At 38.7% G+C, this 27,390-nt stretch overlaps 1 protein-coding gene across 2 annotated transcripts; it reads left to right on the top strand.

Annotated features, from left to right (window-relative positions):
* The first annotated feature begins 1,551 nt into the window (after positions 1–1,551).
* INHBA (inhibin subunit beta A) lies at positions 1,552–22,917 on the top strand. 2 transcript variants are annotated; one of them, XM_007058721.3, is made up of 3 exons: positions 1,552–1,797; positions 4,469–4,982; positions 16,101–22,917. In XM_007058721.3, the coding sequence occupies exons 2-3, from the start codon at positions 4,595–4,597 to the stop codon at positions 16,985–16,987; spliced, it is 1,275 nt and encodes a 424-aa protein (XP_007058783.2). In that variant the 5' UTR covers positions 1,552–1,797; positions 4,469–4,594; the 3' UTR covers positions 16,988–22,917. The 2 variants fall into 2 exon arrangements, with proteins under 2 accessions (XP_007058783.2, XP_037745936.1); XM_037890008.2 differs by lacking the exon at positions 1,552–1,797 and having other exon boundaries at positions 4,295–4,982; positions 16,101–16,760; positions 22,567–22,909.
* The last annotated feature ends 4,473 nt before the right edge of the window (positions 22,918–27,390 follow it).

A 27,390-nucleotide genomic window follows, 5' to 3' on the forward strand; every position in this document is an offset into this window, starting at 1 on the left:
GTGAGCTCTTACTGAATGCATGATAGCTGCCAAGTTTACTGGCATTCACTGCATTAATGATAAGGAGTACTTGTGGCACCTTAGAGACTAACCAGTTTATTTGAGCATGAGCTTTCGTGATATCAGACTTGTTATTACAAAGAACTTTTAGTGTGGATACCTTAGGGTGTGAGAGGTGCTAGTTAAAACCAAATCAGTTCTGTTCTAAGAAAACAAAATTCCATGCTGGAAAAGTTCCTTTCCCTGGCTTTATTTTAGTGTTCCAGGGTTCAAGATCTTGTCCTGAGAGTAAGTATGTGTGTGCTCGTCTGTAATGAAATTATGTGCTCCTTCAAGTATCTCCCTCAGTATCTCTAAAGAGGAAAATGCTCTCCCTAACAACTATGATTCTGAATGCCTCAGATTGCAGGGAACCTACTGAAACCTGTTTCAAGAGACAAGATCCTACAATCAGCAGCTTGTGGCAGTCTGAAAGGCTTATTATAAGCATATTCCTTCAAACAACACAACCTATCTGGTCATATGGTTCCCATTAAGTCCTAATTTTGCTCATTTTACCAAACTCATCATGTGAACATGGCTCATTCTTCAACCATTCTCCATTCAGACTGGAGTCTATGTTGCACGAGCATTCTCTTGTACCAATGCGAGTTTAATATTTCTACTCGTTTTCCTGATCAACTTAGTCATATTCCAAAAAATTTTCATACCCATGTTACAAACAAGAATATATAAATACAATTGGAAAATATATTCTGAAGGATGGGGAGTCAATGGGTGTTTTGATGAGTCAAAATTGCAGAATCAGGCCCCAGGATCATAATCTGAATGACAAAAGAACCAGCAACAATGTGTGAGTACAAAAAAAGAAAGATTTTGGGCCCACTTTTGACCCCTGCACTGATTTTACTTTGGTATTACTCAATCGACTTCAATGCAGTTACTTTTGATTTTCACTAATGTGAGATCAAATTCTGGACAATTTTTTACATGTGCCAAGTCAAACATTATTTCCAAGACAGACAGTATGTGTTGTTAATTATAAAAATTTTAGATGTCCTATTTTTAAAATGTGTGATTCGATCTGCATGCAGAGAAACCAGAAAAATTGGACATAAGCAACATGATCAAAACAAACAAAGTTATAAACAGCTTTAGAAGCATCCCTAAGTTAATAAAGAAGCAAAACTTAGCTAGTAAAGAATTATAGCCACCACAAACTGATTCTGAATAAAATCATTCATTTTCCTGACTTTTCTTAAAACCAGAACTTGCAAGTAGAATCTTCAATGTTTTCTTACTACCAAAGCAGGCTAAGACAATTATCTAATTAGTAATTAAATGGCTGACAGATCCTGTGATTGAACTAACAAAAGCTTATCTGTATATATTTATCTAATAAAAAGTTGAAATTTGCCTCTTTGACTCAGCATGTTTACTTTCCGTCTGATTTTTTTTAAGCTGTACACTTTAACCTGGAGGGTTTAATACTGATACTTGAATCCATGACACTCGTACTAGACAAAGTTTTCATCAGCTAATTACTAAGAAGTATGTCTCACACAGGAAAACAGTCAGTCAATCGATGATGTCAGTTGGATAAACCAATCCAAAACAATATTCCAACCCACCTAATTTTGATTGAATAGTCCACAGTATTCCAACCCATTTAAATATGTGTGAGTGAGTATACACATGAGAACTACAGTATACAGCTTCACATTGTTCCACAAAGAGGAATTTGAGCAGTTCTTAATGCATAATACACAGTCTCCTAGAAAGAGTGAAGACGGAGAGGTAAAAACTTTAAAGTCTGAGTTTTTTTTCTTTTCTTTTTTAAATTAAGACATTTTATCTGCATGTTGTCATGGATATATTTAGTGAATGTATGCACAAAAAATTACAGCTTATTTAAATTTAGATACCAATACCAATGGTATTCTCTGTAGTTATCAGATTAATATGGACTTTAAAACTTAAACATATTTAAGTGTGCACAGTACAGAATATATGTATATATGTACACCCAGTCTATATATTTGATTCAAAACTTTGTTAATGTAGAGTTCTGCTTAAACTTTAAATCAATAAACACCAAGATATGTTAGTACTTATATAATATATATATATATATATATATATATATATATATAATAGCACATATGTATAATATGTGTGGCTAAACAACCACACTGGATGAGAAATTAATTATATATACCTGTGCCTCTATAGCAATATACACCCATACTGTACTTACATGTCTGATATTACTGTGATGGGTGCTACATAAGAATTTATATGGCTATGTTAATACCTCTTATCTATATACATACCTATCTACTTTACCTGTCAGTACCTGAAACTCTAAACAAATGTTGTCATCTCAAATTATATTTTCAGTCAATTAAACTTTTAGTCCTATTTCAGACTCACTTTCAAACTTACTGTAATTATAACAGACTTTGGGCTGTTCATGAGACCCAAGATATTTATATATAGCAGGGGTTGTGTTACAAAGATGTGTTTATAAGAATGGCTGCAGGGTTTGTAAAGGAAATGCTGACAGACCCTTAAGTATAACAGTATAGTAACTGAGGTCAGTAGAGCTCAGATTAGGGTGTACTGTAGATGCTTTTTAATAGAGAAAAACTCTTATAAAAGAGCCCTATTGAAAAAAGAATTGCACTATGTAACATTTGCAAAAGTCTTGTTGATTGCTCAAATACTTCTTTATATTTAATTCATTTTCACTATATTATTCCCTGCCCTTCCTCTCAGATCTCGTGCCTGTAGTTGTTTTATGGGAATTACAGATCTCACAATGCTTATATTTATAATTTACTTCTTCCCACTACAAATACCTTTGATGATAATATACGGAACCCTACTGGTTGTAAGATATAGGATGACCATATATAAAAATACAAATTTTATGTGTGCATGTGTGTATAAAAGAAAGAATGCACGTAAGAAAAAAAGAACAAAAGTGATCTTAAAGATATCTCTAAAAGGCAGTTAGAAAGAATATTGAAAGTTTGAGGTGATAAAATCCAGTTTTCTAGTTTTTCATTATAATGTCAAAACATAAGGAAGTTTTCTCAGTTAAGCATTTCTTCTTAGCTTGCTAAGGTGAATAGAGTAGAAGATTATAAAGCATGTCAGGACAACGTGAGGTAACTGACAAAGAATGATTTTTTAATATGGGGCCAGATCTACAGCTGGTGTTAATTGGCGTATGGTTACTGGTAGAGGATCTGGCTTTTAATAGTATTTTAGATTTACTCTTCCTATGTAATCACCTCTTCTGATGTCATGATTGTACTATGTGGTTTAAATGAATGAAACAAAAGAAAAGTGCTTTCTAAAAACAATGGGCCAAATCTAGAAGACTTTACTCAGACAAAATTTTTATTTGCATCAGTGAGTGTTTTGCCTGATTAAGAATTGAATAAAAACTGAATCAGGGCTTTAAGATTTGGCCAGTTATATATAACACATTTCACTGTCAAGCACTTTTCAGTCATTACTTGATTAATCCCAAACCTAAATAGATCTGTTTGAGAAGTTCTGGGCGAACACTAGGGTAGAATGAGGCATATATTTGGATAGGAAGGCAGTATATTAATATGACACAGATATGTGCTGTACTGTCTCCTGCTTGTGTCTTTCTATGCTTTGCTGCACTGTGCAGCTGGAAAAAGTGTTATGTACTACTATATGGCTCCCCTCGTCCGTCCCCTCAACAAAAAAGGTTTATTTTGCTCCCTTCAGATTTCTTGCCAGTGTTGACAACTTTTGAGCATTAAAAAGTAAATGGAAAAGTAGCATCTTTTCTCTTTTTTCATTCAGGACAGAACAATGTTAAGCTCCAAACATTCAGATCCCCTGTCTTCCTACTCTCCCTCCCCCCCACACACACTTTTTAACATCTAATATTGGATAGGAGCAACAGCAAGGTGCTTATCCAAAGGGTGAACTCTTTTCTTTCATTCATGCTTCTCCTGTTCCGTTAAGCCTGTGATGTTGTTGAAGAAATAGAAAAAGATGGGGAATTATAGCAAGGAAACTCAAACAGAAAAATTAAGAGAGAGAAAGAGTAAAGTGAAAAGAAGTGAAAGAGATTTAAAAAAAAAAACAAAGGGGGGTGGGGGAGGGCAGAAAACATGAGTGGTGATATTTGAAGAGAGGTGTGGGTTAGGGAGCAATGAGCATAAGGAAGGCAGCTTGGCTGTTCCTCCCCCTTTCCTAATCATAGCCCTTACTCACAGACAAAACTCCCTCCCTCTCTCATTCACTCACTCACTTTAGGCCAATCCGTCCTCTTTCTCTCTCTGTGTGTCTCTCTCCTACTCTGAGACAGAGTCAGAACTCTTCTCCCTGACAGCCACAAACATCTACAGCACTTACTGCATTCAGAGAGGGAACCTGCAAACAAAACTTCACAGAAAACTTTCTATTCTTGTTCCAGAGAATTTGCTGAAGAGGCGAGGGGAAAAAAACAAACATACAAACAAACAACAAAAAACTTGTGTGTGAAGAGAGAGGCAAAGCAGGGCCTTTTAAAAAGGGAATCACAACAACTTTTGCTGCCAGGATGCCTTTGCTTTTGAAGAGAGGATTTTTGTTGGTGCTTTGCTGGATTATAGCGAGGAGTTCTCCAACCCCAGGATCTGAGGGGCACAGTTCAGTCACTGGCTGCCCATCGTGTGCCCTTGCCACACTCTCAAAGGATGTGCCAAGCTCACAGCCTGAGATGGTGGAAGCAGTAAAGAAGCACATACTGAACATGTTGCACTTGAGGGACAGACCTAACATCACTCAGCCGGTGCCCAAGGCAGCACTTTTAAATGCCATAAAGAAACTCCACGTAGGAAAGGTGGGAGAGGATGGCTATGTGGAAATAGAGGATGACATTGGAAGAAGAGCAGAAATGAATGAACTTGTAGAGCAAACTTCAGAAATCATCACATTTGCAGAATCAGGTGAGTGCTAGAAAAAACTACTGTAAAATATCTTTCTATGCCAGAACTGCAATTAACTTGTTTCTTCTCCCCAACAATAATATTTTCTGTACAATTATAGGGAGAAAGGGGAAGGGGGGGGCAAAGGGAAAAGGACTGTAAAAGAATTTGATTCTACCTGCTTTAGTCTTGGCTACAGTTTACTTGCTTACACTTGCTAAACTCACACAGCCAAACAGTAAGGAAGCTATCTAACCAATCTTGAGCAGAAAGCCAGGCTGCAAAGGAATCTTTCCAAACCAGAGCAGTTGCATTGAAGTACTGGATCCTCGGTCTGATGGTGAAAGGGAAAGAGCTGCAACCTCTTAGAAAGTTTCTGACGAAAGAAAGGGATCGAAATACTATTTTTTAAAATAAACCTTCCTTGTTTAAAAAAAATACCCGTAGGTGTAACACCACATGGAGCATATTTAACTTAATACAAGTGGGAGGGCATTTTTGTTGTTTAATTAGCACAGCATCCTAGGCAATACATTGTTTCAGCGACTGTCAGATAAACTTCAATAGAACCAGGACAAATACTTGTAGATGATCCAATTTGTAATGCTGACCTTTGCATGCTGGAAAAAAAAAAAAAAAGGAAAGATTCTGTTCCTAAATGCTCCCTGCCAAAGACTGCAACCTTGACAGTGTTCACTTTGAACTACTCTGCTCTCTTTAATTGGTAAGAATAAAACGTTCAGTGTATAGAATTTACTAACTAGTTGCTCAAAACCTCATCATGTGTCTATAGGAAGCCGCTGTAACATTCTCCCCTAAATGAGTAGAACCAGAACTCAGTACAATGGAATATATGTGTATGCATATACATAAGATCGTCTACCTCTTGCTATAGCTGTATCACCAATCTGGAGAGGTATGAAATTGCTAATAGCAACTCTTTTTATGATGCTGTCTAGCCAAAGAATTTTTCTTGTTGCCAAGACAGTTTTAAAAGAATGTCACTGTTTTGTTTGATATAGCATATGGTAGGCAAAGTATGCACAGGAACTCCAAGCATTTTTGTTTAAAAGTTTGCTGCGGCAGTATAAACAATTAAGACAACACTCAGAGTTTCCAGTCCTGAAAACCTGTTGACTCAGATGTTCTGTTTGCAGGCAAGCCACACACAGAAGTGTGCATGCTTTTAAGAGCAGACATTCCTGCCGGCTGTATGGCTTCCAACTGTACAAGAAGCCCTTGCCTTTGGCGTCCTTGTCAATGCAGCCGTTATCAGTTCTTTCCCTGGGAAGAGTCATGCTTTTCTTCCCTTGTGTGCTCGCCATTTCAAACATTGGATAGAAGATCTCAGTGCAAGTGAACACTTGAAGCAGCTGTGGTTTTCTACCTGTTTAAGGAATGGACTTATAGAAGCAAAGAAATCGCTAGGCTAATGAGCAGACTTCCCACCTGGTTTTCAGCACCTCTCTCAAAGCAGAGCACATATGGAATGAATAGTGGTTTCTGTTCATCCTGTGAGTCCCAATTATTTGTAAACTCGTTATTGTCTTTCCTGAGCCCTGACGCAAAGGAATTCTGAATTTGATATATGCCTATTAAACACGACAGCCTTAAATTGCAACTCCTAATCCAATTGGCTTAGAGTCACATGACCAAAAAGAATTGTGCCATTGCCCACAGACTGGCCAATAGTCCAGCTGCCCATTTCTCTGTTAATAACTACTGAATGCTCACACAATGCCAGTTTGATTTACGTCCATATAATGATCAATATTAACAACAAAATTAATTTAACAAGATTTGTGGTATCTAGTTCTTTAGCAGAATGCAGGATGCAGAATTTTATTCTCTTGCCTTTTTGCTTCCATTGATGCACTCCACCTTCTTGGAGCCATGGCAGGTATCTTCTAAGAGATGTTTGGGGCCTTTTTTTCCATATCAACTGGACATTTAGCTGGAAGGAGAGGAAGGGAATTTTTTAAAAAGTGTTTAATAAAGTAGACATGTACAAGAGTCTAGGTTTATAATGAAAAAAATTGACTTCCAGTAGGGAATAATATCTGTAGGATGGGGTCATTACTGCTAGTCCGTTCTTTAACCTGCTGAACAAATAATTTTCCTCTATAAATTCAAGATCTATTAATAATACTTTACAGCTGAATAACCCTTTCCATCCATGGAGCTCACCGTGCTATCCAAACACTAATGATTTAATTCAGCTTGACATCAGCTCGCTGACACATACTCACTTGTAAAGATGGAGGTTAAATGCTAAAGCAGTATTATTTTCCCTACTGTGCACACATGGAAACTGAGGCAAAGAGAATTCAAGCCACTTCTCTTAGGTTGTAAAAAGAAGTGTGTGGAAGAGCCAGGAACAGGACACAGAACACAGCAATCTAAAAACCACCATCATCTAAAAAGGAAGCAGTAGAGAGTCCATCAAAATGAATGGAAACTTGACACAAGTTATATCAACTAAATGCTGGTGAAAATAAGAGTAAGAATTTAGATTTTTGTTTGTGTGGGTATGACCTCACACAATCCTATCATACTTCACCCTTTCAGTAACTGTGATTATTCTATAGTCACAGGCATAAAAAGAGAGAGTTCACTTTTCATTGAGAAATCGCCTCCAGCTAATGCACACAAATATACAATGAAAATGAAGTGTGCACACACTACTCTGTGCATCTATTCTGTTTTTCAAAATCTATATTCAAGCTGATGTTTCATAAAACAGAGAGACTAAAATGAAAAATAGTAGAGGACATAGATAAATGGGGGGCGGGCGGGGAGAGGCTAGAGTAAATGTATTGAACTCATCTAAAGCACAGGTGTCCTCATATCCTTGAGATCAGCAGAAGTCTTGGCAGGTACTTTTCACTGCTACAATTCCAGGCACATCTTTGTAAAACTAATGACCAAGAGTACTGGACAAAAGTTTATAAGAGAACCCTATTGTACCCTGGCATTCTAACAAATAAAACATGAAAATGATTTTCTACTTACATATCCAGCTAAGATTACTAACTGAGATTAGTTCTGCTAGGAGCATCCTTTTGCCAAAACTCTGCGGTTTACTTCAAGGTCTTAAAAGTTGTGTTAGAGAAAAGGGGGGAGGGGCAGACATATATGTTCTTGACAGGCATAGCCAACAAGTTTCCATTGCTTAGATAGCCAATGCTTATAAAATCTGGTTGGCTACTAACCCCTTTATTATTTTTTTAAGTAGATAGCTTATTAGCCGGTCAACTACTAAACCCTGGGATAGTTCCAAGTGCATATACTGATCCTGGCAACTAAATCAGCACTGAACGGGGTTGCTAACATCAGCCACTGAGTAAGAGAGGGGAGTTATAAGCATTGAAATCCCAAAGGTTGTTATTAGAGATATCAAGAATAAATGAGAATTGTGATAGCTATTCACATCAGTTTTACCTTTTTTCGTCATTTCATGTCAAATTTAGACGTGAATTGACTTGACAGTAAAGACTCAGACGTCTCTTTTCCTAGATAGATAGCCAGCCCTGGCATTAAGAGCAAAGTGTTTGGTGGGGATGAGGGGGGAAGAAGGAGGATGGGTCATTTATCCCTCTTAAATTGTTTAATCAATTGCCTTTTTAAAAGAAGCTTATTTAAGTGTATATCCTTCTGTGCTCAGTAAAGCACTCAATGGCCACAAGAGGGCACAACTCTTCCAAAGGCTTTTCAGTTCATGCATGTTAACCTTCCTGCAAGCTGCTGTTTTACCTAATTGGATCCTGAATCCCAAAGATCTTTGTGCTTATCTGTAGCCTCTGAGTGGAGATCTTGTTTCTCCCATCTAGTTTAAAAGGTAGAAATTCACTGGAGTGGAAGATTACCGGAAAAATAATGCGATGTAAGGAAACAGGCAAAGGAAGGGAAAAAGATAAATCTGATAAATTGGTGGATGCTTACTTTCTTGAAATCTAGAGATCAAAAATGATTATTTTTTTTTAAACAGACACTGAGAAATGTGACCGTGAATCATCATCTGAGCTGATTTTATCACATTTTTTCTAGTGCAATCTCCTTGGCTTTTAGAAAACAAATCTCTTTCCCCTTGGTTTTTTCCCCCCACTTTGGCATACTTTATCAAAGATTCCAAGTCTAACAAATGAAAGCAAATTACTTCCAAGAGAGGAAAACCCCTCTTAATTAAATGCATTTTACTGAAACAAAATGAGAAGCTTCTCTAGGGGTTGGGGTGGTTGCGAACAGTTTAAGAAAGTGCAGGTGAATCCAAGAAGGAGAGAACTAGTCTAGAAAAGGTATCTGAGAGAGCATTACTGTGCGTGCAGACATGTATGCACTTGTGTCTGCAAATACAGCTGGGTACATGTGGGCACACATTTTGCTTGTATATATGCATAAGTGTGCCTATGTATTTTTATGTAGATGTATGTGCCAGGGCATGCGAGCCTGGGCATGTGTGTGCATGAATTTGTGTGTGTAGTGTTTCTGGGTAAATGGACATGGGTGCCTGGATAAATGTATGTGCATGCACGTCCGCAGGCATGCCTATGTACAAATGGATGCCGCTCAGCGTACATGTGTATATAAACTGGCCTGTAGGCATAAATGTGTGCATAGATCTGTGTCCGGGTGCCCTTAAATGTGGACATGCGTATTTGTAAGTGTGAAGTCAATATTGTTTGTGGTAACAGAGCTTTAACAATGTAATTTAAGGTCAAATGCTAATTCATTTGAAGCCAGTGGAAATTTTGCTATTCACCTCAATAAGCTCAGGATTTGACCCTTACTGCACAAAAGTGCAATATTTGTATGGAAAGAGTGGCAGCTTAGAATTCAAATCTGCGGTATTATTAACAACACACAAATTGTTCTTTTGTCTTCTACAGTACAATGAACCATTTTAACTTAAGATTACAAAAACCTTACTGGTGAAAGCACCCCTACAACTCCCTTGAAAACACACAAACACACAAAACCTCATGAGGGAAGATTTTTAACGCTAGTGAAGGAACTCTATGTTGTAAGTGCAGAATGTCTCCTTTTTGGATAATAAGTAACATGTTAATTTCTGATAGAATAAAATATGAGTCAGTAGAGCTGAATTTACTCAAATTTCAGATGAGATGACCTTGCTGGTACCTTTTCTGTTGGCCATTTCATGAACATTTATGGGAATGGGTTTTTGTTCGCATGAACATTTCGGGAATGACTGTTCTTCCTGGAAATACCTGTATTCGCCTGTAGACAAGAGTATGTGAACATGAATACAAGGTATTTGCTATTTGCACCAGAATTGCTCTTCCCTTGTTTAAAGAGTTAAAGTTATCCAGTCCAGGAGCATAAACACAATCCTGTGACTTAGGTGACCAATCACACGTGAAGAATAATAAATAATTGGAGAGAATCACTGTGACTGATCTGTAGACTGAAATACATCCACATAAATTGCCATTGAATAATCATGAATAATGAAAAAATTGTAATAATCAGTCTGCTTAGGGATAGTTGCCAGACAGATAACAAGGCTAAATTCACTGGATAAACTGTGACCAATTCCTCTAGCTCTAGTGGTCACTCATTAGTAAACCTTTCAAGCAATTATCTCTCAGCCACACTCTTCTCTTCATTCGCTCCAGAAGAACCTTTCTACTAACCTATTTCTTTTTCTCTGTCTCCCGGGGAACGAAAATGAGGAGTAAAGAGAAGGATGCTTTTGAATGTAATTACAGATTGGCACACTGTACAAATCGTCCCCCTCCCCCCAAAATCTAAACATAGGCAGTAGTAAAGTTAGCAACTTAAAAAAAAAAAAAAAAGCTTGCTTTATAGGGAAAAATAGTTCACTTACAGTATAACATAAAAATGATTCAAAATGAAACAGTAACGAAGAATGGAAATTTAAAGTCACAAAGCTCTCTTACACAGTGAACATTTTTCCATGGCCAATTTAAATACCGTGTATTAAGAGTAAGCTCCACTATAATGGTAGGAAGTATAATTGCTTCCATGGGTGGTGGTTGGGCCTAGGAGGGGGGAAACAAAGACTTAACCATTTAATAACATTTGGTTATGGAAAAACCTGCTATAAATGTACTATCATTTTTTTCAAAAAGAAAAGGAGTACTTGTCGCACCTTAGAGACTAACCAATTTATTTGAGCATAAGCTTTTGTGAGCTACAGCTCACTTTTCCACAGTATGCATCCGATGAAGTGAGCTGTAGCTCACGAAAGCTTATGCTCAAATAAATTGGTTAGTCTCTAAGGTGCCACAAGTCCTCCTTTTCTTTTTGCGAATACAGACTAACACGGCTGTTACTCTGAAACCTGTCATTTTTTTCAAAAAAATCTTCTGAGTTGTACAATTTAGGCCCTACCTGTGTAGGTGCACACAGCTTAAACTCAAACTCAGGGCCCTATCCTGAGGCACAGTGTAAATCCTAAGTCAGAAGGCTGGAACTGCATACTAAGGGACTGCAACTTGGCAGAAGTGAGGAAAGGAATCATGAGCCTCAGAGTGCACTTTAACACCTGCAATCCTGTGGCTTCTATTGAGAGACCTAAGAGGGAGTAGTAAATGCAGCCCCATGCAGAGATTTGCTGTGTGGGTCCACAAACCGCCTGGACCCACTGGCAAAGCCCTGTTTATCTGTGACATGCCTCCTTTCCTTCTGCATTCTCCTGGGGGACACCAAGCACACAAAAGCCAATTCTGAAGAATGAAGAGGTTTCAAAGTCCCCCACCTCCCAGCTCTGGCATGGGTTTTTCTAGTGATTTGCCACCTTCCCTGTCCACTCACCCCCATTCCATGCAGTCAAAAAAAATTAATTCTTCCTTATTAGGTCATTATACACAGACATAAGCAGCCTTATTATTGCCCTTCCAGTTTTTGCAGCTGGGTACGTGGAGGATTTAAACGCATCCTTCGTTCCCATCACATGTTCAGGCTCCTGTCCTTAAAGGTATGCAAGCAATATTGAAGGGCAAAAGATGATAGCAAACTCTCATTAAAATATCAAATAGTGTTGTTCTATTTCCCTCCCACTGAATAATTCCTTCCTTATAAAAGCTTTTACCACATAACATAGGCAATTAATGTTTTATTTTTCACTTTTCTCCACAACTTTTGCCAACATATTTAGCTTTGCTAGAAGATTCCTGTTTGCTCTTTAGAATCAGGACCTTCTTTGTGGCAGAGACCAGCCACAGCTGGGAAGCAGAGATGTGGAATCAGATACAAACAACCCCAATGTTTTGTTAAGTAAGGGGTGAGAGGCACTCAGACCTGGGGTTCTGGAATAAGCACACCTCTCCCATCTCTAGCACTTTCTCCTGTGATAACACAATCTAATATTTTGTCAGTATAGCTCAGAAGCACTGAAGGGATGAAGGGGTCAGCAGTGTTGGATTGTGGGGTTTTCCACATGAATCTGGCAGGAGGAGCAGGATGATTAGAAATGGAAAAAGTCGCTTGAAAATCAGCAACAGCAGACAAGGAAATACAAAAAGAGGACAACGAAAGTATTGCTGTAAGCTTGTGATGAAATGATACCACCCAAAACATTTAGTGAGATCTCTTTTGCACTTTCAGTTATCAGACAGACTACAGTATGCTTTTTCATTAGAAGGCAGTGTACATTTCGAAAGCATTACGCAAGGTTTTTAACTGAAGCTAAATCCCTGAGCAACGTTTGGGGGAAAACAGGACTGCAGAATTTCTAACCTAAAACACTTGAGATGGGATTCCTCTTCAGATATTTATGGGGCTTTTTTTAAAAAAAAGACTCTTACATGGTGAACGTTCATTCACATTGGGCCAACTCTTGAGGTCTTAACTCAACTTTTACTCAGGCAAAACTCTCACTGACTACAATGAGAGTTTGCCCGAAAGAGGGACTTTGTACAAACCAAGTTAGGACTTTAGTATTTGTACTGTTAGTTCTTTCTCAGAAGCGGATTACAAAAGATCATAGTTAGCTGATTCGGGATTTGGGGTGAATTCAAGAGAGTTTTGATTTTTCCCCACCACTATGTTAATTTTCCCTCCAGCTTTCTTCCATACCGGCCTCCTGAAAAAGGACCTAAAAAAAGGTTTCTTTAACATTATAGAATTTTCTACTAAACAATGTGGGCTTGAGGACTGCATAGAAATTTTTTTTCATACAAAAGCATTAGGACCATTTGACTTTTTTGCATCTCCTTCTTTCCTTGGAATTTAAATCCATAGTTCTTAATGTTGGTATGCTGTTATGGCATTAGACTTCATCTTATGTTACTTTGCAGCAGCAGTTCAGAAGTGAGATAAGGTAAAAGCACTGAAAGTCTATTCAAATACTTCATGCTGTATTATTCAATTTTTTTTTATTACTACTAGGGATTTAATTCAACTTTTAGAAATATGGGGACTTATGAAAAACGAATTTTAAAAGATCCAGAGATTTTGTGTCTTTCATGCAACATCTGTCCAAACTGAGTAACTAAATTGTTACACATACTACTCATCAGCCTGCAATCTACTTATGGAAGTATGTCACTTTATAATTATTCTCAGCTCCCATTATAATGCTCAGAACAGAAATGTTAAATATGGCATCTTGACACCTAAGAGTATTAAGTAACCCTTTAATAAGTACTTTCTTTATAAAGCCCCTTTCTCATTATACATTAGAACCAAAAGCCTAGATTTGAATTCCCTTAAATTTAGAGGTGTTTCATATCTAGATCCAGATCCAAATCCAAACCTGGAGCATAGTTACACTACTCTAAATGCTTTGCTCAGAAGTGCAGGCGCATAATGAAGGGGGTACGTGCATCATATATCTTGAGAGATAGACCATATAAGCCACAAAATTCAATTCCTAATCCAGAACTCTTGCACATTTTGGGGTGCTCTGATTTAGGTTTTGGTTTGGCCCATTACAAAGACATGGGCAAGCTATAAAGTTGGAGTCCAGATCTGAACTTTTCCAAATTTCTGGCATATATGGAGTTTTGGTTAATGCCCGTCTGTATCAAAAACTTTCTGCATTTATAAAGCAGATAGCTTTGCCCCAGTTTGTTTACTGCCCAAATGGAAACATGAGCACCAGACATGCAATAGCAAAAAGGGCTAACTCATCTCCTTTTAATCACTATCCAGTGACTGTCATTCTCAAAAAACCTCACATCTCAAAGCTTTTGTCAGCTTGGATTGGCACGCTAGAACTCTCTGGTCTCTTTTCCCAAAACTTCTTACAAATTTTAAGTGAGAAAAGATACACCTCTGAAAGCAGTACCTTACCCCACAGTCCTGTTTAATTCCGTGAGAACCACATTTAACCCCCTTTGGAGACAGGTATCAGCAAAGTCGATGGGAAACAATTAATACAATCCATATGTTTTTCTGTCCCAAGGACAGTTCAAGTCCACAATTTCATACTCTCACTGGGAAGGAAAACAAAACCAAAACAGTGTGCCCTCTGGCACACAGTAATTTAGAAATTACTGTCTCTTTGACCTGGGAATTCCATCTGGAGAAGCTGAAGATCTCTGTATCAGAAAAAAGAAAGAAACAGGTAGCTAAGAAGGCAGTGTGGGCTGCTCACAGGGTTTTAGCAGCCAGGAACTCTTGAGTTCTTACATTCACACAGGGCATCCTCTGTGGCCATAGGCAACTCACTTAAACACTGTCTCTCAGATTCCCCATCTAGGAAATGGGGATACCTCTGAGGGGTGTTGTGAGAACTAATGAGAACAATTAATGATTGTTTGTGGAATTCTCTGATGAAGAAGAGCCAGGATCAACAGCCTCGCTGATGCAATAGCCCTTTTCAAGTGACCTTTTTGATGCTTTGGTCCTACCATTTCAGTCTTGATCAGTGGTTGCCCTTGATACCCTACCTCACATTGAAAAGTACCTCACTCCACACTTGTGGAGCAAGGTGTTATGCAGTTTGAATAAGGGTTCAGAATCTGTCCCTATCCATTTTAAAGTTTTACAACTATAAATTCCAAACATCTGCTGCCTGTCCATCCTGCCCCATAGAGAAAACTCTTTGCCCCCAGAGTGCTGGTCTTCTCTTTCTCTAGAAAAAAAAAATCCAGCTTTCCTACAAATCATAATGCCATAATCTTAGACACAAACAAACCATCTCAGATGTTAAAAAAAAACAAACAAACATCCAATTCATTCTCTCTTAACTACTTCATGCTTTAGCGATCAAATCATAAAACAGTCCTCACCGTTCACTTTAACTTCTGCCAGGGATATGAGGTCTGTATCAAAGAAACTCCCCCTCCCCAGCATAATCATCATCACTGGCATCCCAGCAAGTTTATATAGTTATGCCAGAGAACCTTCCCCAGAAGGTTCTTTAGCTCATTTCTTGGTGGATTTGCTATTACTATAATCACAACGGGCACACTGTGTTAAATTAAGAACAGAATCTATAGCTAGTAGTCCAGTAGAATTAAGCATCTGGCTGCAGAACACTAAGCCATGCCTGAAATGTATAGATCTGTGAATCTCTCAATGCTAAGAGAGGTATTTAAGTATTGCTACGTTTCTGAAACTATTGGCATATACTTCCTTGGTGTAAGAATTTAATGAAGAACGATGATGATGTATAGGGGCCAGATCCTGCTTCCTTTGGCAAATCCCCCATTGACTTCTGTGGCCATGGATCTAGCCCCCCCCAGTTTTTATCACTAGACACAGATTTTTATGTGTATTATATATTTTCATGGGCTTTTTTTTTTTTTTTTTTAAAAACAGCGGTTACTTGCCCTGTCAGTTAATAGCAATCACAAGAGAAAGCCGAGCAAAACTAATCCCTACACACCAAGTAATGCCCATTTGTCATTAAATGCACTGCATGAATTCACATGTATGATTAATGCTCCCAAAACAAAATTTTATATGATAAAAAATAGGAAAACCAATACTTCAGTAAATAGAGAATTTCCAGTGCAAGAAAAGGTAACATCAAAGAGATGTGGGAGACAGAGGGGGTTAGCAAGGCACAGTAGGGAACACTCAGAATATTAAATAGAAACATAACTTAGGGAATTTTATTCTTCTGGTGACAATAAAAACTTATCAAAGGAATGAAAAATACATACTAACTGGTTCTTCCCATCTGTTTTTATTTATCAACTTCAGGCACCGCAAAGAAAATGCTGCACTTTGAGATTTCCAAGGAAGGCAGTGACCTATCGGTAGTGGAGCATGCTGAAGTGTGGCTCTTCCTGAAAGTCTCCAAGGCCAACCGAAGCAGAACAAAAGTGACAATCCGACTGTATCAACAGCAGAGACAGCCCAAAGGCAACTCTGAAGGAGCAGAAGAAATGGAGGATGGAGAGCTGAAGGGTGATAAAAGTGAGAATCTCATCTCTGAAAAGATGGTGGACACCCGTAAAAGTACCTGGCACATCTTTCCTGTCTCCAGTAGTGTGCAATACCTGTTGGACCAGGGCAAGAGCTCCCTTGATGTGCGGATTGCCTGTGACCAATGCCAGGAGACTGGAGCCAGTCTGGTGCTGCTGGGCAAGAAGAAGAAAAAGGAAGATGACGGGGAAGGGAAAGAGAAGGAAGTTGGAGAATCCACAGTAGAAGAGGAGAAAGAGCAGTCACACAGACCTTTCCTGATGATGCTTGCCCGGCATTCAGACGACCGCCTGCACAGACGACGGAGACGGGGCCTGGAGTGCGACGGCAAAGTCAACATCTGCTGCAAGAAGCAGTTCTTCGTCAGCTTCAAGGACATTGGATGGAGTGACTGGATCATTGCTCCCACAGGTTATCATGCCAACTACTGTGAAGGTGAGTGCCCCAGCCACATAGCGGGCACATCTGGTTCATCATTATCCTTCCACTCCACGGTCATCAACCATTACCGCATGAGGGGCCACAGCCCCTTCTCCAATCTCAAGTCATGTTGTGTGCCCACCAAGCTACGGCCAATGTCCATGCTATACTATGACGATGGGCAGAACATCATCAAGAAGGACATTCAGAATATGATTGTGGAGGAGTGTGGCTGCTCATAGACACACACCCACACCGAGGGCCTCCTGTCTGTGTGGAGAACTGAAAAGAAGCTGCAGTAGAGGAAAGACCCCGCTATGGTTTAATCTTTCCAAATCAAACAAATTTAAAACAAACAAACAAACAAACAAACAAAAGATGGAGTTCAAAAAGATTACAGACAGACAAAAGAAGAAAAAGAGTGCATAAACAAACAGGGCTTGAATGAGAAATTTTTTGAATAGCAGTGTGGTGAGGGAGATTCCCCTTCCTTTCAATGTGTTCCATATTTTATTATATAGTATGTTAAACATTATTTGTTACAAGGGGAATTGTGTTCCCTCTCCTAGTTACCCATCAGTTCAAGCCCTGGTAGCAGCTTGCCTAACCTGCAGCAATTTGGACTCTGAGTCCAAAACGGCATTGAAAATCCTAGAAAAGCCATGTGTATGAACACTACATTCACTGGCACTTTTCCCTCTCCCCTCCCCCCAATTTACCAAGGACATAATGAGAGTGTATGTACTGTATGTATGTTTGTGTGTGTGTGTATGTGTGTGTGTGTGTATATATATATATATATGCCTGTGTGTGCATGTGTGTGTTTACACGAGCACACACACACAAATACACACATACATATGTGAACACACACACACAAATACACACATACATATACTTACTTATGTTGGTAAAGGGACAATATTGCGCAGGTGTTCACACCTTCATCTTCTGCACTACATTTGCAAAAAAAAAAAAAACCCCACAAAAAACAAAAAAAAACAACAAAAAAGAAGAAAAAAATGAAAAAGAATGAAAGAAAGAATACAAAGTTACATTTCGTTAAGGTGCTTACAACATTAGAACTATGCAACCTAGTTGGTTTGAAACTGTTTACCTGAGAGAGAAAGAAAAAAAAAAACCCCAGAAAGACTTTATTTAATGGAAGTAACTTTTTTTTTTGTTTCAATGAGAGATACTTGAAAGGAACATGTTTGTCCAGTTACTGGAGCCGAACATTTCTATATTTTGTAAAAAAAAAAAAAAAAAATTTTTAATCGTTTACTATTTGCACTACAATGGTGTTTGACCTGTCTAATCTTTATTTAACAAGTATATTCGAGGGAGGTTGATTGGGAGTAGGAGGGGTTGAGAGCTGCACTTATCGTGGGCTATACAAGAACTGCTACAGCACACAAAATAGTTATTTATATTATAATTATTATTATTATTTTGTACCTTTAAAAGAATAGAGACATACACCAAAGACATTTATGTGAGCCTCTAAACAGTCTGTTTGTGGTTGGTACCGGTCATAAGTAATAAGTCAGGGTTTAGATTAATGGGACAATGGGGTTGATTACATTCAGGCTGATATACAACCATTAACTAGTTTAATTGAAATATTGCCCAAAACATAACAGTGGGATCTGGGTTTAGCTGCGATTTCAAACTGCTAGAAAGTCCTGGGTGCTTGAGTCCAGGATTCTATTTCAGACCCATCTATGGTATAATTGTTACTCCTTTCACATTCATGACACTAAGACTTTTACCTGATGTACAGCAGCTGTACATTGTAGGAAAACAACTTCATACAAGGGGGATATATATATATATATGTGTGTGTGTGTGTATATATATATATGTATATATACACACATGGTATAAGCACTTCAGGCTTCACCCTAATGTTCTTAAAGCAATGAATGTTTGTGTGCAAAGCACAGTGTATTAAAAGATTATTTTTTTAATGAATTGAAAGGAACACATTTAAAACAATTCCTCGTAACAAGAAATCTAAAGCTCCAGTGAACCACTTAGCAAGATCTGATGTCACCCTGCATGCAGCTTTGGGCCCTCTCCACCCTCACACCTGTAGAACACAGAGTAAAATTAAAGCAATGGTATTATTTCTATTTCAAATGCAGTCTTTAATAACAGACTGGCTGTCTCAACCATCGCTCTCCAGTCTGGCGACTCTTGATGAGTTTGCACACTATAAGACCTAATTTTCAGTGTCAACACCTAACCTGAAGGGTCCAACCCATAGGGCATAGGTAGATAGGTTTTTAAAATTCTATCACTGTCATATTTAAAAGAATGCTGAAGTAAAAACATTTGTTGTTGGGTAGGGGAAAAGGTTAGAGGGAATGGGAGAAACCTTAAGGCCTTGTCTACACTGAGTTTGGAAACCGTGAGGCCTGATGCTGCAAGTTCTTACCCGTGTGAGTAAAGGTTTGCAGGACCAAGCCCCCATGTTAGCAACATCCTAGTGAGCTGTGCTTAAAAAAACACTTCTTGCTAGAAAAGCACGAATATGGTTCCCCATCTTGGCGACAGCACGGTTTGTAAAAAAAACAGTTTTATAGCACAATTAAGCCCTGTCGACATTGGACAGGGATACAGTGTGTTAGCACCTTTATGGCAAGAACCATATTTAAGAAGTGTAATCAGGGCCTTCATTTTTGTCAGCCAAAACTCCGTGTGTGTGTGTGTGGGTGGGTGTGGGTGTACCCACGTTTGTATGAATCGATTGAGATTTTTAAAAAAAAGGAAAAAAAATTCCTCTGTTGACTAAATATCAATGTATGTGCTTATAGCTAAGTTTTCTATCTAATTTATTCCATAGTATTTAGATTGCATAGTACAGCTAATGGGTTATACATTTATGTACTTTTTATACGATGCATTTTTTACAGACTTGTTTGCAGTTTGCAAAAAAAAAAATCTTTGTAAAAATTGTAACAATTAGGTAAACACTAAATTTGTCACTAAAGTATTCTATAAGATATCAAGGCTTTCTGATTTAAATTTTTCCCAGGAGTTTGTATTTTTCTTTAAGGGGTTACTAACTGCCAATGGAAAAAAGAATACATAAATAATTTCTCTTTACAAATTAAACAAACCAAGTGCCTGATCTTGCATCCATTGAAGTGAGTGGCAAAATTACTACTGATTTCAATAGGAGACAACTCGGATTCTGGAACACTGGAGGCCTGATCCAAAGTTTATTGAAGTTAGTGAAAAGATTCCCATTGACTTCAATGGGCTTCAGATCAGGTTCTAAAACTGTACATCTAGCTCTCCTGGAAACCTTGTTCATGTCAGTAGTCCCATTGACTTCTCAGACTGGGGCTTAGCTTTGGTCTATTGCAAACAGTGTGTGGGGAGAGAAACTGTATTTGCATGAATGATGCCACATCCAGCACCAACTAGCTCCCACTTACATGAGACTATAGAAATGTTTTGTGAACCAATTTACAGCATGGTTAATATCTGCTAGCATATGCTATTTTTAAGTTTGATTAGATAGCAACTGCTGGCATGAACTCCAATCCTTCTGCCATTAAAGACAATGGCAAAACTCCCATAAACTTCAATTGGAGTAGGACTGGGCTCATGATTTTCCTGGCCAGAGCAGACAGAGTCTAATTAAAAAAAAAAAAAATTAATGTAGTATAGCTCAAAAAGCCAACTCCCTCCACAAGTTTATATGTGGTGAAAGGGGACTGGTTCTGGAAAACATGAAACTAGCATGAGAAAATTCTCAAGTGAGGAAACAAAAGAGGATTTTAGATGTGGTGGGTGGGTTACATGATATACATATTGGAAAGAGTGGGAGGTTTTCAAGTCAATAAGTAACTATTCCCAAGCCCTGCTCAGTAGCTTGAATTCATATGTACGCCCTGTTTCCAAATTTTAAAAAGTTCTCTCCCTTCAATCTCTAGACTCAATCATGGGGTTTTGATTTGTGGTCAGAGTTATTTAAAGAAGAGGGAAATGAAAACCTATATGATAAAATAAAATCAGAAACTGGGATGTTAATCAAGACCGACTGATCAACCCTCTCCCCCCCCCAATAATTTGGTTTAATTAAATCTACAGGTCCTCAAAATAGCATTATAAATTGCTACCACATTTGACAAGTTCTTTGAGGGATGTGATCTTGAAAATAACCTCTCTTTTTAGGTAGCAGCATAGTAAAAGAAAAGAAAAAGAAAAGGCTTTTAAATGCTAATGTATTCCCCTCCATATAAGCCACTCCTTGTGAAACTGAAAATTAAACATAAATTTCTTCAATATCTCTCCAGCCCTCGTGCTGTAAAATGCCTCAGACCTTCCAAAATGCTGCCCCCTTCCTTGTTTTTTTTTTTTTTTTTAAATCTACAAATGTCAGATATTAACAGTACATCCAACTTGGAGAACCTGTTTTAAGTACAACATTGAGATATGTATTAGTGAGGACAAATGTATTTATCTGAGATTGTCTGGGGCTTTAGTAAAAGGAAAGGCTTGCAGATAGTTATGATTCCTTTGGGGATTTTTCTGCACTTACATTTCACAGCAGAATGCTGATCTAGGGCCGCAACTTGTGCCCATTGAAGGGAATGGGAGTTTTGCCATTGACTTCAATAGGAGCAGTCCTTTAACAATCACTGTAAACTAGTACGGAATCATAAATCCCCATAAATCAAGTTAATTTACATGTAACACTACAAATTTGAGGTGAGATTACCAGCATCCTCTGAGTTGGAGAAGCTTAATCACCCATAGAAGTCTATATGCTAAATAAAAAAATGAAGGGCTACTCTTACTCCAAATAGTCCTATTGAGCTCAGTGGGGGCACACATTTAGTAATTATTACTCAACATGAGGAACTGTGGCAGAATCTGTTCCTAAAATGTAGATAAAAAGGCATGTGTTGGAGTTATTAAAACCTTTAAATTAAACCTCAGGTTAATCATAATCAATAATATGGGTCAATGTAAGAACCAGTTTCTGATCCACTTGCTAATATTTAATAGAGCCTTATTCCACAACTGGTGCCATTGCCTTTGAAGGGACTACTTGTGGAGTAATGTGCTATGCAGTCTGAGTAAGAGAAATAGGATTTTGGTCTTATACGAACAATTACAATTCATATTTCCATGAGCAGAAACAAACAACTTCTGGGTTATATATCAATTTCTTTTTGAGATACAATGAATTTGTGTTAATTCTTAATGGGGGTTGGTATTTAAACACTTTGAAAACCATATACTGATGATGGGTTGAAGATATATATGTATTATGTATATATGTGTATTATATATATCTACTATATATATATGTACACCCACCCCCAGTATAGATATACATATATATAAATTATGAAAGCCAAGATATTATGAAGCCTATTTTGTTTTTATCATTTTGTGTTTTGTTGTTGATATTATTATTATTATTATTATTATTTTGCATATTACATGCAGTGCTTTAACCAATGTCTGTTTGGCTAATGTAATTAAAGTTGTTAATTTATATGAGTACATTTCAACTATGTCAATGGTTTCTTAATATTTATTGTGTAGAAGGACTGTTTTTTAAATTTACAATATGTTTAAAGAGGTAACAGTTTGATATGTTCTCATTTGTTTATATTAGAAGTTATTTATTTCCACAGCATTCCCTCTGATATTTTGATATTTGACGGCATGCTACCTATACTTTGTACAGTTAGTGGGCAGTATTCATCAGCTCCCAGTAGATTCTTAGGCCTTACATTAAATAAAAGACCTGTTTGGGGATTTTTATTTTAAATCTTTCTTATTGGTTTGCCAGGAATAACTCAGCGCACTAACTGTCAGATACTTTGCCTGCGTGACCAATTTATTCCTACTGTAATCGCCTGAGACAGAGGACCAAAGTTGTCCCTGGTGTAAGTCCAACGACTTCAGTGAAGCAACATCACAGATGAATTTGGCTTACAGAGAGAGAATGTCTGTGCTGCAGGGGAATGCAAGGGAAAGGCAGAGCCAGAGAAGAGGAAGCGTCTTTGCATGGGGAAGGGATTGTCATGTGTTCAAAATGTTTGGGTCCGGTACAATTTTATTTTACAGCGTTCCTTTTGTTATCTTGCTCTTTCCCTCCATAACAACAGCAACAACACAAGTGAAATAAATAAAGGGAGTTTCACTGAGCTTTGTGTACTCGTCCCTTACTATGTATTCCTGGTTGGGAGAGCGGGGAGCTGGGAAAATAACAGAAAAAAGGGAGACAAAAACGTGAAACGTGCGGATGCCTTCTAGTGTAAAACAGATCTTAAAGTTGGGAATTCTACCATCACTACCTATTAATTCAAGTACATGATCCCAGGGATGATGGGAGTTTTTCATTCTTTCATTTTTTAGCTAGTGGAAGATACCCAAGTATGAAAAAGAAAGCAAAGCACATCTGCTCATTTTGAGACTGTTAATTCTTCCATGACATATTTCTCTGCAACTACAAAAGGACTGAAGACATACAAAAACAAAGAATTAGGAGTTACCCTAGCAAGATAAAACTACAAGGGCTACTAGTCCATATGAATCAAGGTATAAACTGATCAACAGTTCCATGATTTGCTCAAATAGGCATAAACAATCAACTAATCAGCTGGGCTAAAGAAGAAATTCCCCCGGTGGTATAGTACTTCGCAGTTCAGTACTATAAACTCTGAGGGTTTTTTCTTTTTTGTTTAGCAGTCCTGATTGCCTACGAATACAGCTAGTCCAGGCTAGATGGACCATTGGAATGTTCCAATATAGCAAGCTGCAGGGAGCAGGAATATTGAGGTTCATCTTTATGATAGATTGCCTTTATGATAGATTGTTTAAGTGCACTCCATGGCTGCTGCCAGTTGGCCTTTCAATAATCAGAACTTTTTCTGCAGAGCCAGGAGAATTGACTTTCTTTCTTCTGGGTTATTAACTTGAATGCCACTTTTCAGCAAATCAGCAGTCACTGCCAGAGAAAATCATTGGCACTAACAATGCTGCAGGAATTCAATAAGGGATTGAATACTTTTATTAACATGTATGTATTATTTGCAGCTGTGCCAGCAAAAGAAATCTAAATGGTACCAGTAGTTGCACTAGCAAGACAAGGCTATGAGGGCGATCAGTCCTTATGCTTCAAGGTGCAAAGTGACTAACAGCGATAAAAGTGAAATCAACCTCACATTGTTCACTCGAGGGATGTTCTCCTCTCTCTGAGGCATCAGGCCATTGACCCCTGGTGGAAGCATATAATAGATGGGAGCACGGTGTCATCCAGCATTCTTACATTACTATTAAGGGCCATGTACATCATTTTGTCCTTTACATTGGTATTAAGTACGGTAGCTATTATTTTAACTCTTGCTGAAATGCTTCATATAATGAACAATAGAGACCAAGGAGGTGCGTTCCACACTGATGGAGCAATCCCTGGCAAAATTGAGTATGCTCAGTACAATATCATAAGAACAAATTGCCAAACATTAATAGGAGATTAAACAATTAATAAATAGACGTGACTAGATTAACGGAGAGGTGCTGAAGAATGGTTCCACAGATCCTGGCACTTCTGACATTTGCATCACTGCAGAGCACAACAGAAGGTAAACATTGTGATGTAAATGTCACAGTCTCTCCAGTCCCTCATAGGGTTAGTTGTCTTGTGGGAGTTGTTTCACGTACTATATACTGGGTAATAATATGAGAGGATTTAATGTTGCTAAAACCAAACCAGCTCTTTATCATGAGAACTATTTATAGAGTTACTGCAATTGTAGTTAGCACTCAAGCCATGTGCACACAGACTAACTTGCTGGTGCCTCCTCCAAACTCTTTCCTCCTGCAACCTGCGCTCTACCCTCCAAGTTCCACACATGTCACTACAGGAGTGACCTAAAAGTGGCTCACGTGCTGCCTGCATCTCTTCTTGGTCCTACATGTGGCCCTGAAAGATTCCATGGGCCTCATCACTGCCCTTCTCTTTCTGCTGGAGATTCAAGGTAGAGCAAATGGAATGCTATAGCATTATAGCTGTACTATAGCTCTGTATACAAAACAGAACAGGGAGTGACAAAGAAGGTAGCATGCAAGACGCCAGCAGCTAGACTCTGTGGAGAGTGAGGAATCTAAATTAACTGTAAGGTTCCACTCATCCTTCCCACAGCCAGAGGAAAAGAGAATGAACACCCTTATCTCCATCTCAGTAATCCAGATGCCAAGAAGGGCACCTTTGCTTACAGCATCTACAATGGGGAATTGAAATAGATGAGATGCCTCCAAGCCTCTCCCGCACCCTCCCAGAAACTGAGGGGCTCATCAATTACTTTATCATTGAATAGAGCTATCACAATTTATTGATGCAATGCCAAAAATTCAAACCAACCACTGCAACTCAATGCCAGGGAGCTATGGCACAATTCTTTGGTGCGTCTTATCCATTTTGCATCATTTGATGATGAAGTTGTTCTTATCTCTTACAAGACAAATATCTGTCACCTTAATTATTAGTGGCTGCGCTTTAACAGGACAAGAGACCGAAACAGGTTCTAAAACGTTGCAACAGCTTTATTCAGACTAGAACAATATTGAGAGGAACTTTGGCCTCAGGAACCAACACAGCTCCCCAAGAAAGGCTCATGCGCAGGTTGCTTCTCCAAAACATACAGAAAAGCAAGAATGTCTTTCTTTTACTTCGTTAAGCTACAGATTATGGCCCAGTCCTGTTGCAGTTGGTGTATTCCTGATTTACACTGGTTATCTGAAAGCAGAATTTGGTCCCATATTTCAATAAGATAACTGAATACAAAGAAACCCAAAAGACCTGAAAATATAAAAGAAGACAACATACATACAAGTATAAACCAAGCAAGTGGCTATTCAAAGTTGAGTGCCATTTGCCTAAGCCTTTCAAAAGCATAAAGGTCACCAGGAGTTAAGTTATTTGTGGAAGAGCTCCCATTTTATCTCCATTATAAAATACAATCTCCAATCTCCCTTCTACTGTTTGCCTCTAACATTTACTCCTGGGTTAAGCTAGTGGAAGATACCCAAGTCTGAATTCTGAGCCAAAAAGTCAAAAGTTCTGCAAAATTCTTTATATTTGTCAAAATAATGCAATATAATCAAACCAATTTATTTTGGTAATTTGTTTAAACTACAATACAGAAAAAAGTCACTATAACTATTCAGCATTACCTAAACACATGAGAGTTAAGTTTTAAATACTTGGTAACCCTGCATTCCAGTTATAATCCTGGCTGGATACTTTGGAAAGTGCTTGGTTCTGATTGCCCTGACATGTTATTGACTGTTCGATAAACATTTTATTTGCCCTCAAAGTCTTTTTTTTCTTTAAATGTGTAAGTAAACTAGATCCTAAACTGTAATCTAACCCCATCGTACCTCTCTGGCACAGGAATAAAAAAAAGCCAGAAAGCACACAGATCTTCCTATCTGAGGCTTCCCTTACTGTCATTTACAATAAGGCTCGTTTACACCACTCTGGGAATGTAAAGGAGCCTTAAAACTTTTACAATGTGTTTTATGCTCTTGGGAAATTGACTAAGAATGGGACCTATTAACTAACAATAGGAACCAATTAACTAACAAACAACTATGCAGGCTGGCTGCTACATTTCTGCTCTGCCTCAGGGGACAGAGCCTGCCTCACACCTTTCTCCAAACAACCTCTACGCTGGGTGCTCTGCAATAGAGAGCAAGAGGGATACAGTCTCTCTTGCTCATTTGCACACACACCCACCCAGCCCTGCCCCTTGGCCGTGATTAACATCTCCCCACATACGCACGCCCAGCCCCTCCACCCCTGTGGTGATTTACATCTCTGCCAGCTGCTCCAGGCACCCGAAAAGAAGCACTTGGGCTATCGGGGGAGGGGCATGTGTCCCCTGAACATTTTTTTGCTTCCCCATTTTTCTGCAGGGGAGCAAAGAAATCTGCAGACGATATGAATTCTGTGCCTGGGTAGTAGCACAGAATTCCCTAGGAGTAAAACTTATTGAGCACTGTCTATTCCCTCTCCAATTCCCTCTAGACTAGAGGCTCTGGCCGTCTGGCTGGGGCTGAGCCACATAGTCTATAGGCCTGGCCCTCTGGGCAGGACAGAACAAGGAGCCGTCTTTAGCTCAAAGCCTCCTGTCTAGGGCAGACAGCAAGTAACAGTCTGAGGCTCTTGCCCTCTAGATAGGGTCGAGCAGCAAGCAGTCCTTAGCTTCAGCCTTTGGGCTGGAACACACAGCAATCACAGTCTAGGAGCCCACAGCCTCCTGGCTGGGGCAGGTCACAAATAAGGCACAGGACTTCCAGCCTAGGGTGAGTAGGTTGGGGGACCTGGGTCCTCCCAAGGGATTGGGGAACCTGGGTCCACCCTACTCCACCGGGTCCCCGCCCAGTGCCCTAATAGTGGCGGGTAGTCCTGCCACTGGGTCAGCAGCACACACTGACTCGCTTCCTGGCAACACAACTGGACTAATATGTGGTTCCCCAGGCTACTTCCTGCCTCTGAGGTTGGCACGTTACTATGGTGCAGCAAAATCAGGCAGCTTTATTACCCATGTAATTATAGCCAAATATTATTAATTTTATTGACATTTTTATAAATTCCTTTCCTTCT

Source organism: Chelonia mydas, chromosome 2 (assembly GCF_015237465.2).
Source record: "Chelonia mydas isolate rCheMyd1 chromosome 2, rCheMyd1.pri.v2, whole genome shotgun sequence".
Taxonomy (NCBI): domain Eukaryota; kingdom Metazoa; phylum Chordata; order Testudines; family Cheloniidae; genus Chelonia; species Chelonia mydas.